The 15,043-nt window shown below is 44.2% G+C and overlaps 2 protein-coding genes across 4 annotated transcripts in view; one reads left to right on the top strand and one right to left on the bottom strand.

The window, feature by feature from the left end:
• TSPAN9 (tetraspanin 9) overlaps positions 1–15,043 on the top strand; it is a 989,451-nt gene that overhangs the window by 764,686 nt on the left and 209,722 nt on the right. The gene's annotated exons all lie outside the window — the stretch shown is intronic.
• LOC309551993 (E3 SUMO-protein ligase ZBED1-like) lies at positions 1,460–2,566 on the bottom strand (the record flags this gene model as incomplete). Its single annotated transcript, XM_082252738.1, has 2 exons — positions 1,460–1,915; positions 2,120–2,566. 2 exons carry the CDS (start codon positions 2,564–2,566, stop codon positions 1,460–1,462), a joined length of 903 nt encoding a protein of 300 aa, XP_082108864.1.

The raw sequence follows: 15,043 nt of genomic DNA, 5'->3' as shown, positions 1-15,043 counted from the left end.
GATCACAAAAATACACACAACAGTCTGCATCAGAATCATGAGAACTGAAGAAAGGTTTGGCATTGGCACACTGGTACAACTCAAGGCATATAGGTTAGGTCAGGTTTGTGTGTATTTGTGATCCAGTAAAGATTTAATCAAGGTTTTACGCTTCAATGTATGATTGATTTAATCTTTCAAGGATGTCCTTTCCTGTGCCGTGGCTGGCTTGCCTTCAGTTATCTAGATACACTTTTACCTTTAGTATTTGTTTGGTTGAGGGAACCCCCTACACTTGCTATTGCTACAGAGTACAACAGACACCAGCAGACAGACATGCGTTGCAATAAATTCCAGGTGTGTGCCATAACCTGTCCTCTACAAAACAGAGCACTTCCTGACTAGTAGCAAACATCAAAGGTGAACCTGGCAATAGTGCACTACTGCATAACTTCCATGTTCACCGTGATGTTTGTTTCCCCCTGCAACTGCCAGTCAACTCAAGTGAAGTGAGTTGATGGCTGCTAGAGGGGAGTTATACAAATATAAGCTTAAGCTTAAATATCAATTCACTTATGTGAATGGACTATTTTTGAAAAAAAGCCATTCTCCATCTCTCCAGTGCCAGAAAAGCTGTAAAAAATATAAAATGTTCCAGGTTCACTGTGATTGTGTTTGCCCCTGCCATTGCCAGTCAACTAAACACAGTGTGTGTCGTGACTCGTGACAACTCAAAAGCTTATACGCAGCCTCAGCATCAACTCAACACACACACACACACACACGTGTGTGTGTGTGTGTGTTGAGTTAATGCTAGAGCTGCGTTATAAGCTCTTGAGTTGTCACGACAGTCAGTCAGTCACGTTACAGAAAGAAAACTTTACCTGCACTGCACTGAGCAGCACTCTACCACGTCGTCGATTACATCTGTAGCTGAAGCCAAGCTAGCCAACAAGCCACCATTAGAGGAAGGAAAATCCTTGAGAGAATAAATTGTCAACTGAAGCTTAACCTTGAGGAAATCCTATGGGGGTCACATTCACAAACTCACAAATATAGTATATTACACAAGAATCCACAATTGGTGTATTTATTTGTGATCCAATAAGATAAGATTTACTCGAGGTTAAGCTTCAAATGTACAAGTTATTTCTCTTAATGATTTTCCTTCCTATAATGCTGCATCGTGGCTGGCTTGGTGTCAGTCAATTGTCTAGAAGAAAATACACTTTAATATTATTTATTTGGTTGAGGGTTAAATGAACCCCTGCCTACTTGCCTAGACACTTTTAGTGTGAAGCAACGGAACGGATTATGGATTGGAAATGGACACATTGGACAGGACAATCTTCAAAAACAAACCATCAGTGCTATAAAGCTATAAAACAAGACTGGTGGTGTGACTGACTGGTGACTGGCTGCAGACTGAATTAGTAATTACTAATTCATTAAAAACATGAATTAGTAATTATTTCAGTGCTTAGCATTTGGAAACATGTAGGTTTTTCTGTAAGAACACTAGCTGATCCACATGCTCAGGTTTCAGACTGCTTCTTTTCGCTGTTATAACATCTCCTGCAGTAGAGAAAACCCGCTCTGCAGATACACTTGTACCTGGGATACACAAGTATTGCTTTGACAGCTGAGAGAGGAGGGGAAATATGACCTCATGCTCACGCCACCATTTCAAAGGGTCCTCAGTGAGAGGCATAGGTGGGGCTTTACAATATTTTTCCATTTCGTCTTCTGCCTTGGCATAGGGGGTCTTAGGTTCTATTGCACCATCAGTGAATGACTGCCCCAGCAAAGTCATGAGCAGTGATGTTGTGGCCTTTTTTTTGGGAGGAGAATGGCTGTCCTCAATGGGTGTTTCTTCTTCCACAGTTGCTTTTTCCCTAGGCACTTCATCCACATTTGTTCTTCTAATACATGTAATCTGTGTGTTTGAACAAAAGATAATAGTATAAGAAGAGCTGAACTAAGAGTGTGATTCATTTATGAGGTGTGGGAAACTGCACGGTAATCCATACCATACAGTTCCACTTCCCACACCGCATCAGTGAATCAGATTGTTATTACACAACACAATGTAGCTGAGCTTCTAGCTGTCTGGGAGGAAACATGATGAAATTCTAATTACCTCCAAAGATGCAGCCTCCTCAGTCACTCCTCTGTATATCTCCAATCTCTCCTCCTCTGTGAGAATAAAAGGCAGTCCTTTAAAGCGAGGATCCAGTGCAGAGGCTGTATGAAGGATCTTCTTCTCTGCCTCACTGCAGTACCTCTTCAGGAGATCTGTTTTGATGGCATTCTTGATCTCATGGGTCATGGGTGTGTCTCCCATGGTGTCTGTCATGCTCTGGAGCAGTTGTGCATTTAGAGGGGCAATGAGAGACACTGTTGGGTTGCGCTCTTCTGACATCAGCAAGGTTGCATCCTTCATTGGCTTTAATGCACTCACAGCGTCCTCTGCATTTGACACATCTGTTTCATTGAGAGTGCAGAGATCAGACTCTCCTTTTCTGACTTCTGGAGACAGCAAGGTGGCACAAACTGCAGGTTGTTGTTCTAAGAACCTCTCGACCATGTCATATGCGCTGTTCCATCTTGTTGGCACATCAATTATTAGCTTATGATTCTTCAGGCCCATACATTTCTGTTCCTCTTTTAGACAGTGGCTTGCTCTAGTGCTGTGATGAAAGAATGTGGATATTCGTCGCACTCTGGTGAGAAGCCCGGAGAGCGTGGCCCCTTTCAGTGCCCGCTGACATGCAAGATTGAGTGTATGGGCAAAACATTTAACTTGAGGAAATTTACCAACTTGAGCTGCAACTATGCATGTTCGCCGCGTTGTCGGTCACAAGCACTACAGATTTATCAGACAGCTGCCATTCTTCCACGACATGAGACAGTAGCTCATAAATGGCTCTTGTTTGCAACACATGTGACAAGACCTGCCAGTCCTTAGTAATGTAATGTGCTGTTATTGTAACATAGGACTCCGTTGTGACTGAAGTCCATGAATCACACGTTATTGCGACTCGACTGGCTTGGTTCATTGACGCAAGTACCTGAGCTTTGGTGTCGTGGTAGAGTGCAGGTATAACGTTTTCTGTAAAGTGACTGCGTGATGGGATCTTATAACGTGGCTCTAGCGTCTTCAAAAGGTAGCGAAACCCGGCGTTGTCCACAACTGAGTAAGGCCGTAGGTCCTTGGCGATGAAAGCTGCCACAGCTTTGGTTAGTTTCTTCCCTTTTTCTGAGTTGGGCGGATAAGTTGACAGTATGGCATCAATTCTTGGCTGATCTGGGTCTAGCAGTCTTTCCTTGGCAGTGGTGGCAGTGGTGGCACCGCTGGTGGCGACAGGTGTTACTAACTCAGAGTGAAAACGGCTAACATGGTTTCTCAAGTTCGTAGTATTCCCTAGGTATTTAATTTTTGTGTGACAGGCTTTACACGCGGCGTGTGTCTTGTCCAACTCACGCTTCCCTGTGTGTTCGTAAAATCCGAAATGTGCCCAGATGTTTGCTCTTAAAACGCTAGATGCATTTTTTTATCTCTCTATCTTTTTCTCCTTCTGCCATTACCATACTACCACGTATGTGATGGAGACGGATGGCGTAAGTTGCCAAACTCTGTCAGTGTTTTAAAAAAAAAAAATACCACTTGTAAACTAAGGCGCAACAAGTCAAGCAAGCAACATCTTTCATAAAATATGACTGTCTGTCTGTCTGTCAGACTCCCTCTTATGCATGCACTGAGCCAGAGCCACTGAGACCCCCTCTTTACCCCACAGTTGCCTGCCTGTGACAGTGACACTGACAGAGACCCCCCTCCCCCCACAGCTGAGCTGACAGCCTGACACACTGACAGAGACCTGGATGTCCCACTGTCCCACACCTTCCCCAATCCCCCACAGCACTGACAAACACTGAGTGAGTCCCCCCCTTGCCCAGACCGCCACAGCTGACACTGACAGAGACCCCCCACTGACACTCAGAGAGAGCCCCCCTGGCTGCCAGCCTGCCACAGCAGAACAGTACCCCCGGGCCCCGACCGACCGTCCCCTGTCCGTCCCTGACCGTCCCCCCCCATCACAGACATCCCCCAGAGACAGATACAGACTCGAGACCCCCATGATTAATACAATTATGAATTATTCGTTCGGACATACCTGCTGTGTGACTGTGTGGGTTGTTGTGCACTGCATTGCAGAGGAGGACAGGTGCTGTGCTGCTCTCTGGGCTCAGTGGCGGGCGGCTGGCGTCACTGGCAGTGGCGTGGCGGCTGGGCCTGGGTCAGCTACGGTGAGGCTGGCGGCACTGGTTGGCTGCGGGGACGCACTTGGGGCTCCTGTGTGTGGAGTGTGGACTGGCTTCTGGCTTGGCTGGCTGGCTGGCTTCTTGGCTGTGGGACACCGATACACACGGGGGATGTTCTTGCTGCGCCTCGGCCCGGGTCAAAGAGACGGAAGAGGAGGGGCGGAGCCTTTTTATTAAGCTCCCGCACTAATCCACCAATCAGCTGCGGTCTTTTTCTCCCTTAGGCGATAGGGCGTGGCCGCGGCTGATGACGTCATTTCCTAATCGATGTTGCCGGCAAACCGCATCGATGCAGAATCGCAAAGGGTCGAATCGTGATGCATCGATCTTTCGATTATATTCCGCAGGCCTACATTTCACCCACTGGGAGCCTAATTTAACCCACAGAATACCCACAGAAAGGGGCCTAATTTCACCCACAGAACACCCACAGGAAGGAGTGCTATTCCACCCACAGAAAGGGGTGCAATGCTACCCTCAGAGAGGGGTCTAATTTCACCCACAGAGGACCCACAGAAAGTTGACACAATTCCATTAGCAGTGGACACACAAAAATGTGGCATTAAATATCACAAGTACACAAGTATTTTTTTAATGAATTAAATTAAATTTAAAAGGCATGACGGGCAGTGCATATGAAATGCTAACATCGGCTAAAATTTACCATCAAGGACCTTAAAAAAATAAATAAATACATAGATTTTTCTGTCCTCCTTGCTCCCACTGCTTTTAGGCTTCTTTCACACGGTCCGCCTCCATAGGATCGATACACTGATACCGCACTGAGCAGGCAGGTGACAGCTCCCTCTCCGCTCTGTATGCAGAGAGGGAGGTATCAGAGCCCCATGCATCTCTATGGGGGAATCGGATGAGAGCGCCTGTCCGCTCTCATCCGATCCCATTTGATCTAATCCCCTGGACGGATGGAAAATAGGGTTTCAATCCGTCCCGATTTCACGGACAGGATCGGATGCGGATGGCAGCGGGTGTCAGCGGACATGTCTCCGCTGACATCCGCTGCCCCATAGGGATGCATGGGGGATCCGATCAGATCAGCCTAAAAAACTGACAGGCGGATCTGATCGGATCGCTCGTGTGAAAGGACCCATAGGCAAGATTCCAATTTAAACCGCTTTGCTGATGGTATCCTCCTGAGCTAGCTCGAGCCCAGCCTGGAGCTGGGGCCTCCCCTAGACCTAGGGGACCCCTCTTAGGCCACGACAGCCTCCTCAGCATGACTTATTCATATCTAAGGGCTGGCCTAGCCACCCTGCCAGGACAGAAAGCTTGGGGATTGGCCAAGTTTTTCTATGTATGCAGATAAACCCTTCTGATCTCCACCCACTACTTTCTAGAAGTTTCTCCAAACTTCTAGAACCGGGGAGGCAAAAAATACCTGCCTGTATGAGTCATCCAGCCTGACCTGTAATAAACCCTGGCCCAGATTCCAGACTTACACTTACCATGAGTCAAATACATTTGCCTGAATTATTCTAGTAGCACACTAGAGGGTGCTACACAAGTGTTAAGCAGGCTGAAGACTCAGTGGCCTGAGCGGCCAATCACCAGCATTGTCATGCGGGGGGGAATAAGAATGAGACACATGCTACCCCATACTTTGAAGTACCAGGTATGTCACTTTGCTTCCCCAGGCCAAAGGACTGAAAGCAGAGCAAAGCAAAGATAAGCATAAGCAGCTGCAATAAAGTAAACCTGTTGCTTTGTACTGCATGGGCAAATAACAGATTCAATTTAAGACTCGAAACTTTAGGATGATATCTAAACTGAGGCAATAATTCATCCCGCAACCATTCCATGTTTAATATTAGCCAGAAATCTCATGGCCACATGTACACCATATACAGCTGTATTAACTCACATTTATTGCGCTCACAATCCCCTCCATCACTCCATAGTCCACAGAGCTATATTCTATCCCTTGGGCCCACGCCAAACTGTATTTTTCAGTTATAGTAAAAATGGACACAGAAACAGGTGGCAAAATGATTTAATAAGAAAGGGGATTTTAAAAACTAAGGCTAAACACCTGTCTGTAATCAGATCCTTCCTCCACAAATCTGCTGATGAAATGTAGAAAAAGGCTCACTGATTTCCCAGGGTTTTTTGAGGCTTGTCATAAGTTTAAGCCAAGTGTTGCTTTCCCCTCGTGGTGAGCCTTCGTAAATTGTGCCCATTGTCTTACAGACATGAAAGACTTTGCTGTAATTTGCATGCAATAAAAATAATATTTGTAACACCGCTACAAAGCTCCGTATTTCTTAGAGACAGACCCTCGAAGGAAAAGTGAAATATGTGATGTTAATAAGAGGTCAAAATGAAAAGAAATGGAACATGTGTGTCTAACTTTTCATCATTGTACAAAGTCATGGTGGGCTGAGCCAGAAGGCACCAACAAGCCCTTGGCAAAAATACAATTAGACAAGCGTTCATGCCTAGGGTTTGTTCACATTTGTTCAATATCATGTAGGGAGACTTGTGCATTTTGATACATGAAAAATTAATTTCAAGCAAAAATCCCATTTGTTAGAGTGTGTTTATACAGAAATGGATGAAGCTGTCAGGTTTCTATGGTGGTGAGTCCTTGTAGAAAACCAACTCGGGGGTCCCAATGGTGCAGAGTCTAAAGCCTCGTACACACGCGTCGTAAATCGGCAGGGAATTTTCGTCCGACGACCGATCTGCCGATTTTCGGCTTGTTAGTATGATGCTTCCGACAACCAACTACGACTTTTCAGCCGAAAAAAATCTGGTGTGCAGGCTATAAAATTTTTGTCTCTTATGAGCAAGTCTGGGCATGCTCAGAAAAGAAAGAACACAAAGAAAGCAAACTAACACATGACATCACTTCTGAAGTAGATTTTTGTTGGGCGAGAAAATTCGTGTGCATTCTAGGCACATTCCAACCAACAAAACACCACTCTGGACAAAAGACGGACGATCGGTTGCCCAATAATCATTGCGTGTGTACGGGGCTTAAAGCCTAGTAGTCAGGCACAAAATACTAACAATACAAGACAAACCACGAGCAAAGAAAAAAGTAGGAAAATGCTCAGGCAACTCACCGGCCACTTTATTAGGTACGCCTGTTCAATTGCTTGCTAACACAAATTGCTAATCAGCCAATCACATGGCAACAACTCATTTAGGCATCTGGTGAAGATGACTTGATGAAGTTCAAACTGAGCATCAGAATGGGAAAGAAAGGGGATTGAAGTGACTGAACGTGGCATGGTTGCTGTTGCCAAAAGGGCTGGTCTGAGGATTTAAAAAATTTTTTCACGCACAACCATCTCTAGGGTTTACAGAGAATGGTCCAAAAAATAGAAAATATTCAGTGAGCGGCAGTTGTGTGGAAGAAAATGCCTTGTTGATGTCAAAGGTCAGAGGAGAATGGGCAGACTGGTTTGAGATGATAGAAAGGACCAAGTAACTCAAAGAACCACTCGTTACAACCAAGGTATGCAGAATACCATCTCTGAATGCACAACACATCGAAGCTTGAAACAGATGGGCTACAGCAGCAGAAGACCACACCGGGTGCCACTCCTGTCAGCTAAGAACAGGAAACTGAGGCTACAATTCGCACAGGCTCACCAAAATTGGACAACAGAAGATTGAAAAACGTTGCCTGGTCTGATGAGTCTCAAATTCAGCTGCGACATTCAGATTGTAGGGTCAGAATCTGGCGTAAACAACATGAAGGCATGGATTCATCCTGCCTTATATTAACGGTTCAGGCTGGTGGTGTAATGGTGTAGAGCAGGAGTTCCCAAACTGTGGGTTGGGACCCACTGGTGGGTCGCGAGCTGCGTTTGAGTGGGTCGCGCTGAGCCAGAAATCACTGAGAGCGGCCCGCTTAAATTGTGCTGTGCGAGCCCGAGCAAATTACAGAGAGCCAGCGCAGTAAAATCGCGATGGATTCAGAACCCCGCCCACACAGTTTACAGAGGCTGGTCTGCATTTCACGCAAGGAGGATACTTGCATCAGTGAGTACGTATGTGGACTGTTATGTAGGATATGTTCATGGGGTGCAGAGCCAGTTCCTCGGTCCTGCTGGTGGCAGTGGCGGTGGCTAGACTGGCGACGGGATTCTCTCAGCTATAGCGGGCAGAGACAACAGCCTCGGTGTCATAGGAGGACCAGGTGGCCGGCGGTGTCAGGAGTTCACGGCAGCTTCTGTGACCCCAGTAGAGGATCTTGAAGGAGAAGAGCCAGGACACCAAGACCAGCATAGAGCTCCTCATCATGGAGACACAGAGTGAGGTGTGCTGGACCCTGGAGAGGGCAAACAGGGGCTTCACCTTCACTATGGACCGCTAGGAGAGGAAGGAGTGCCATATAGCCTGCTGATCACTGTCCTGGGGTACAAGTGGGTCCCGAAAAATAACTGTATTAAGAAGTGGGTCCTTGCCCAAAAAAGTTTAGGAAGCCCTGGTGTAGAGGATATTTTCTTGACACACTTTGGGCCCCTTAGTACCAATTGAGCATTGTTTAAGTATTGTTGCTGACCATGTCCATCCCTTTATGACTACAGTGTACCCATCTTCTGATGGCTCCTTCCAGCAGGATAATGCACCATGTCACAAAGCTCAAATCATCTCAAACTGGTTTCTTGAACATGACAATGAGTTCACTGTACTCCAATGGCCTCCACAGTCACCAGCGCTCAATCCAATAGAGCACCTTTGGGATGTGGTGGAATGGGAGATTTGCATCATGGATGTGCAGCCAACAAGTCTGCAGCAACTGTGAACAGGTGTCATTTATACAGGCGGTCCCCGGGTTACAAACAAGATAGGGTCTGTAGGTTTGTTCTTACGTTGAATTTGTTTGTAAGTCAGAACAGGTACATTTTTTAAGTATAGCTCCAGCCAAAATAATATTTTTTAAGTTTTTTGAATAGCATAGGGAAGGGTTAACACCACTGTAACATTTGTTTTGCTGTCTGTACCCCTGTTCAGAAGATTTCACCTCACTTTCTGTCCCTATGACAACTAGATTTTGAAAATTTTAGGTTGTTAGGAAAACAAGGATTGGTGATAAAGCTTCAGTGGTGACACCTTTTTCCCATGAGAACTCTTACAGGAGTAAATTTTCCTTCCTAGGCATAGATTTTTCATCACTTCCTGTTGTCTTCCAACGTTTGAAAGTAGGAGTCGTTTGTAAGTCGAATGATTGAACCCTGGGGACCGCCTGTACACATAATGGGTTGTCGTTAGGGTCACCTTAATTAAATTGACAGGACATATCTGTGTACCACAAGAGCACATACTGTAGCCAGTCTGTGAAGGCCAGAATTCTTGTTGGTTGGTAGAGGATCAAATACTTATTTTACTCACTGAACTGCAACTCAATTGATAACATTTGTATCATGATTTTTTTCTGGATTTTTGGTTGATATTCTGTCTTTATCATTGAAAATACACCAATGATAAAGAATTACAGACCCTTCATTTCTCATTTCTTTGTAAGTGGGCAAACTTACAAAATGTGCAGATCAAATAAATATTTCCCCCACTGTATATAAGCAAAATTTTACAAATAAAAGACCACAGCACATTTTTTTGTGTTTTAAATTGCCGCAGTACTTCCATTAATTTTTATTTTAAAAAGTATATAGATATATAATTCTATCTAAATTATAGTATATATAATTCTATAAGTGTAGTACTGCCCCCTAGGGAGCTGCTGAGTGTGGATTCCCCTGAGTTTCCCATAGCAACAGTCTGTAAAACGTATCACTTTATCGTTTGGCTCAGACAATGAACAGTCCAGGGGATTTGGTTTTTGTGTTTTATTTTAGAACTTGGATGGGAGAAAGGATGAGTTGGATACTCCAACTGGAGCTATGCACAATTTCTGAGGACACTAACTGTAGTGTGTGCGGCAAGGCCGCTGCTTCACCTTGCCACTGAAGTGAAGTAGAAGATATATTCCTCAATGGATTCCTCTTCATGGTCCTAACTTTGCACCCCCTTTCTCACTTCCCATACATGCTACCCCCTTGTCCACTGACTCTCCACTGGAGTGGTCCCCTTACTGGGCAGACCCCTGGCAAGCTTCCCGGTACTCAAGGACACTGTTTTTCCCTGGGTTGTTCTGCTTTCAGATACACTTGTCAGTATCTTGGATCTCCTGGTTCAACATCACACACTTGGTCCATTAGGCCGACTGCCTGTGACCACCTTCCTTGCTGACAGGAGGAGAGACGGACGTCACCCTCCTCCTGGGACCTGGCTTCCCGTCCAAAGACGCCCTGTCACATGTGCCTGTGACTTTTATAACATATCCCAGGATGCACCACTGTTATGCCAACCCACTGGGATAGTCATAATGTGTGTTACTGGCTGGGTTTCCTCCACTGTCCAACAGGCTCCCCTATTGGATACAGTGGGGACACTCCCTCAGACCAGATAAATCACATATGGACACATGCAACAGGCAAAACTAACAATCAGGCTCCCCTGATAAGCAGACAGAGCAACTATGCTTTTACCTAGCACCTACCTAGGAGGGTGCTACATAAGTATATAGAATTATTATATAGAATTATATAATTAGTATTAATAAAATAGGTAAAAAGAAAGCAAACAGTTCAAAAATAAAAACTTTATCAGTCAGCAAACATTTATAGAATGTTCATTTGTATATCTATGTTAGAACTCAGCGGTACATTTTGGTCTAGGACCTGTCCAAGCTTGAATGATTTTATTATGACTCGGTTACTTTATTTAAAAGGTTTTTTTTTTTTTCAAAGCCTTAAAAGGTAACTAATAACTTTCATGGGAAAGAAAAATAGCAAATAAAAAAAAAATAATGAAGCATATACAATTGTGACTCAAGTCATATTGTAATTGAATGTTAGTAATAATTACCTTTCCTTTTCAATCTGCAGAGCTGTAATCTTCTGTAAAATGCAATACAATATGGCTACCGGGAGGCATTCGGTACACGAATGGTGTACAGAACGCCCCCTGAAAAATGTAATTTCCTGCTTGTGTGATTGGCCTTTTGATTTTCCCAGAAGTCTGCACTAAGATACAAGTCAAATTTTTTGTCATTTTTTTATTTTTTGTGAGATACTCCCAATAGGAAATCACATCTAAAGGGATGCAGATCCTGCCACTTTCCCCATTAGAGCCCTGAAGGTGCAGCGGCTGATTAATAATCATAAAACAACTCCCATACAGATTCACACGGACACAGACAAACAAACAACTAAACCTTCAGAATAACAAAAGGTAGGAATTTACAACAAAGTTTTTTTCTTTTTTTAAATCCTTGCAAAATACATAGATCACCCAGAGGGGAATGTTTTTTTCTCAACAAAAGTGGAGTTACTCTTTTAACTTTAGAACATAACCATTAGTAACCATTGTTGGGGTCATTGTGGATTACACTCTTGCTGACACACTGTTACAGCAGGATGGTATCAGGATACAAACTCCAAAATCCACCCAGAGCTGCAATTTCCGCCACGAACATAAAAAGCGGTATTTTCTTGATAACTAAACAGCAACACCGAAAGGGCAGGAAAAGAAAAAAATGTAAGCATTGTTCCTTTTTAGAGAATACCTTGAAAATGATGAATTTTCTTGTCGGCCATGTTTTCAGGCGGTGCCATAAATTTTCCTTTGTCCAGTAAATTGCTACTTGCTTTAAGACTATAGGAAAATTTCAGCACCCAAGAGATGTTCCTAATTTGACTGGAATCCTATGATGAATGTATTCACAGTATGTCTAATTGACTTTCCTACTGTATATCATAGCTTCATATTTGTTATTATTAATTATTTAGGGGGCACATGCTCATTTTTTTTTACTTCCTTATTTATCACGTCAATAAATTTTAATATTTCATTGACTTTATTGGTATGAGCAGATTAATGAAATATCTGCGGGTTATATACTGGAGAACTTACAAAGCACTGTGCATACACAACGGATGCAAGGAGAGGATATGGTATGTATAATTCAGTGCAGACACTTACTAAAGACATAAGTATTTCGATTAAACTGCAGGGCATTTGTCATCAATGCTTTAAATAAAAAATAAAACAGATTTATGAGCAAGGTTTAGGCTTTAATTACATACAGTGCATCCGGAAAATATTCACAGCGCTTCATTATTTCCACTTTTTGTTATGTTACAGCCTTATTTCAAAATGGATTCAATTCCTTATTTTCCTCAAAATTTTACAATACCCCATAATGACAACACAAAAGAAGTTTGTTTGAAGTCTTTATTTATTAAAAATAAAAAAAGGAAAAAATCACATGTACATAAGTATTCAGTGCCTTTGCTATGACACTTAAATTGAGCTCAGGGGCATCCCGTTTCCACTAATCATCCTTGAGATGTTTCTGCAACTTGATTGGAGTCCACCTGTGGTAAATTTAGTTGATCGTACATGATTTGGAAAGGCACACACCTGTCTATATAAGGTCCCACAGTTAACAGTACATGTCAGAGCACAAACCAAACCAAGCCATGAAGTCCAAGGAATTTTCAGTAGACCCCCGAGACAGGATTTTATGGAGGCACAGATACGGGGAAGGGTACAGAAACATTTCTGCAGCATTGAAGGTCCCAATGAGCACAATGGCCTCCATCATCCATAAATCAAAGACGTTTGGAACCACTGGGACTCATCCTAGAGCAGGCTGCTCAGCCAAACTGAGCAATCAGGAGAGAAGGGTCTTAGTCAGGGAGGAGACCAAGAACCCGATTTTCACTCTGACAGAGCTCCAGCATTTCTCTGTGGAGAGAGGAGAACCTTCCAGAAGTACAACCATCTCTGCAGCTCTCCACCAATCAGGTCTGTCTGGTAGAGTGGCCAGACAGAAGCCACTCCTCAGTAAAATGCACATAACAGCCAACCTGGAGTTTGCCAAAAGGCACCTGAAGGCCTCCCTGACTATAAGAAACATTTTTCTCTGGTTTGATGAAACAAAGATTGAACTCTTTGGTCTGAATGGCAAGCATCATGTCTGGAGGAAACAAGGCACCACTCATCACCTGGCCAATACCCTCCCTACAGTGAAGCATGGTGGTGGCAGCATCATGCTGTAGGGTTTTTTTTCTGTGGCAGGAACTGGGAAACTAGTCAGGATCAAGGGAAAGATGAAGGCAGCAATGTACAGAGACATCCTTGATGAAAGCCTGCTCCCGAGAGCTCTGGACCTCAGACTGGGGTGAAGGTTTATCTTCCAACAGGACAACAACCTCAAGCACACAGCCAACATAACAAAGGAGTGGCTACAGGAAAACTCTGTGAATGTCCTAGAGTGGCCAGGCCAGAGCCCAGACTTGAACCCGATTGAACATCTCTGGAGATCTGAAAATGGCTGTTCACCGACGTTCCCCATCCAACCTGGTGGAGCTTGGGAGGTTGTGCAAAGAAGAATTGGTGAAACTGCCCAAACAAAAAAAGGGGGGGGGTTGTAACATCATACTCAAAAAGACTTGATGCTGTAGTTGGTGCCAAAGGGGCTTCAACAAAGTATGGAACAAAGGCTGTGAATACAGTACACTGAAGGCAGGAAAAAAAAAAGCTGTCCGGGCCCCCCTGTTTATCTGATGAGGCCTGGGCCCAGTACAACAGGATCAGTTGTACTGCCTTATCAGCGGCCCTGCTGCCTTATCAGCAGCCCTGCTGCCACCACATACATGCGTTACACTGTTAAATGGAGGGTAACGTAAAAAGCAGTCTTAATTGCATTATCCTTCGCTCCCCAGGCAGCTATCACTCCCATCTTCTCTCCATAGCCCTGGGTTGTTTGCAGGCCCTTGGTATCCTCCCTTACAATGCAAGACCAGCTGATCACAGTTCGACAATGGAGTGGGGAAAAGAATCAGCTCCGGAAGACAGGTCATGTAACTGGGGGGAAGCCTGTGGGAGCAAGGCATAAGATAGGTAGCTCCCCCCTCCCATCATCCCCATTCCCTCTTCCCAGAGGGATTCAGGCTTACCCCTTCCCCTGTCACCTATCATTCCCACCTGGAGGACAACTCCTTTATTTTATGGGTTTTTTTTTTTTTTTTAACTTTATTTTCCCAGATGTCTTCAGGCTGGTCAGGTGATATGTAAGGTCCCTTTCCTCTCTGGATCTTCTCCATTGGTGGCTGATTCCATCACATAACTGTTACACTTCAGGGTGCTGTGATGAAGCCACCTCAGGGGTTCAGTCCATGATACCCTGCACACACAGTATTTCCTCAACCTTCTGGGCTGAATTAATAAAGACGGAGGATATCTATTTGAAAACAAGAATTCCTGCAAGGGGCAGCCTTGAACTGCTGCTGCTGTTGGACATAAAAAAAAAGATAGCCTGGAGTTGGATTTTAAACCGCACATTTTGTCTCAATAGACTCTCACTGAGAACTAAGTTTCTTGAATTTCATTAAGACAGCCAGTTTGACAGTTGGATCCTGTTCTGTGTATTATGAGTGTTGACAGTAGCTGTATGAATGACACCTGCAAACAATGGTAAAGGCTTAATTTATAAAATATTGTTACAATGTATTTTGTTAATGCTTATGTGCAAATCAAAGACTTGTGATCAAAGGCCTTTAATCTACAGTATATACAAATGACAGTTCCAGCAAGCCTGCAACTGAAAAAGTTTTTGTTAAAAGTAGGGTTGAGCGGACACCTAGATGTCCGTGTTCGACGGGTTCGGCCGAACTTTAAAAAAAAGTCCGGGTCCGTGTCCCGG

This window comes from Pelophylax lessonae, assembly GCF_965119305.1.
Source record: "Pelophylax lessonae genome assembly, chromosome: 4".
Lineage (NCBI taxonomy): Eukaryota > Metazoa > Chordata > Amphibia > Anura > Ranidae > Pelophylax > Pelophylax lessonae.
The sequence above is the reverse complement of the archived record's forward strand: the minus strand, read 5'-3'. Positions and strand labels throughout refer to the sequence as shown.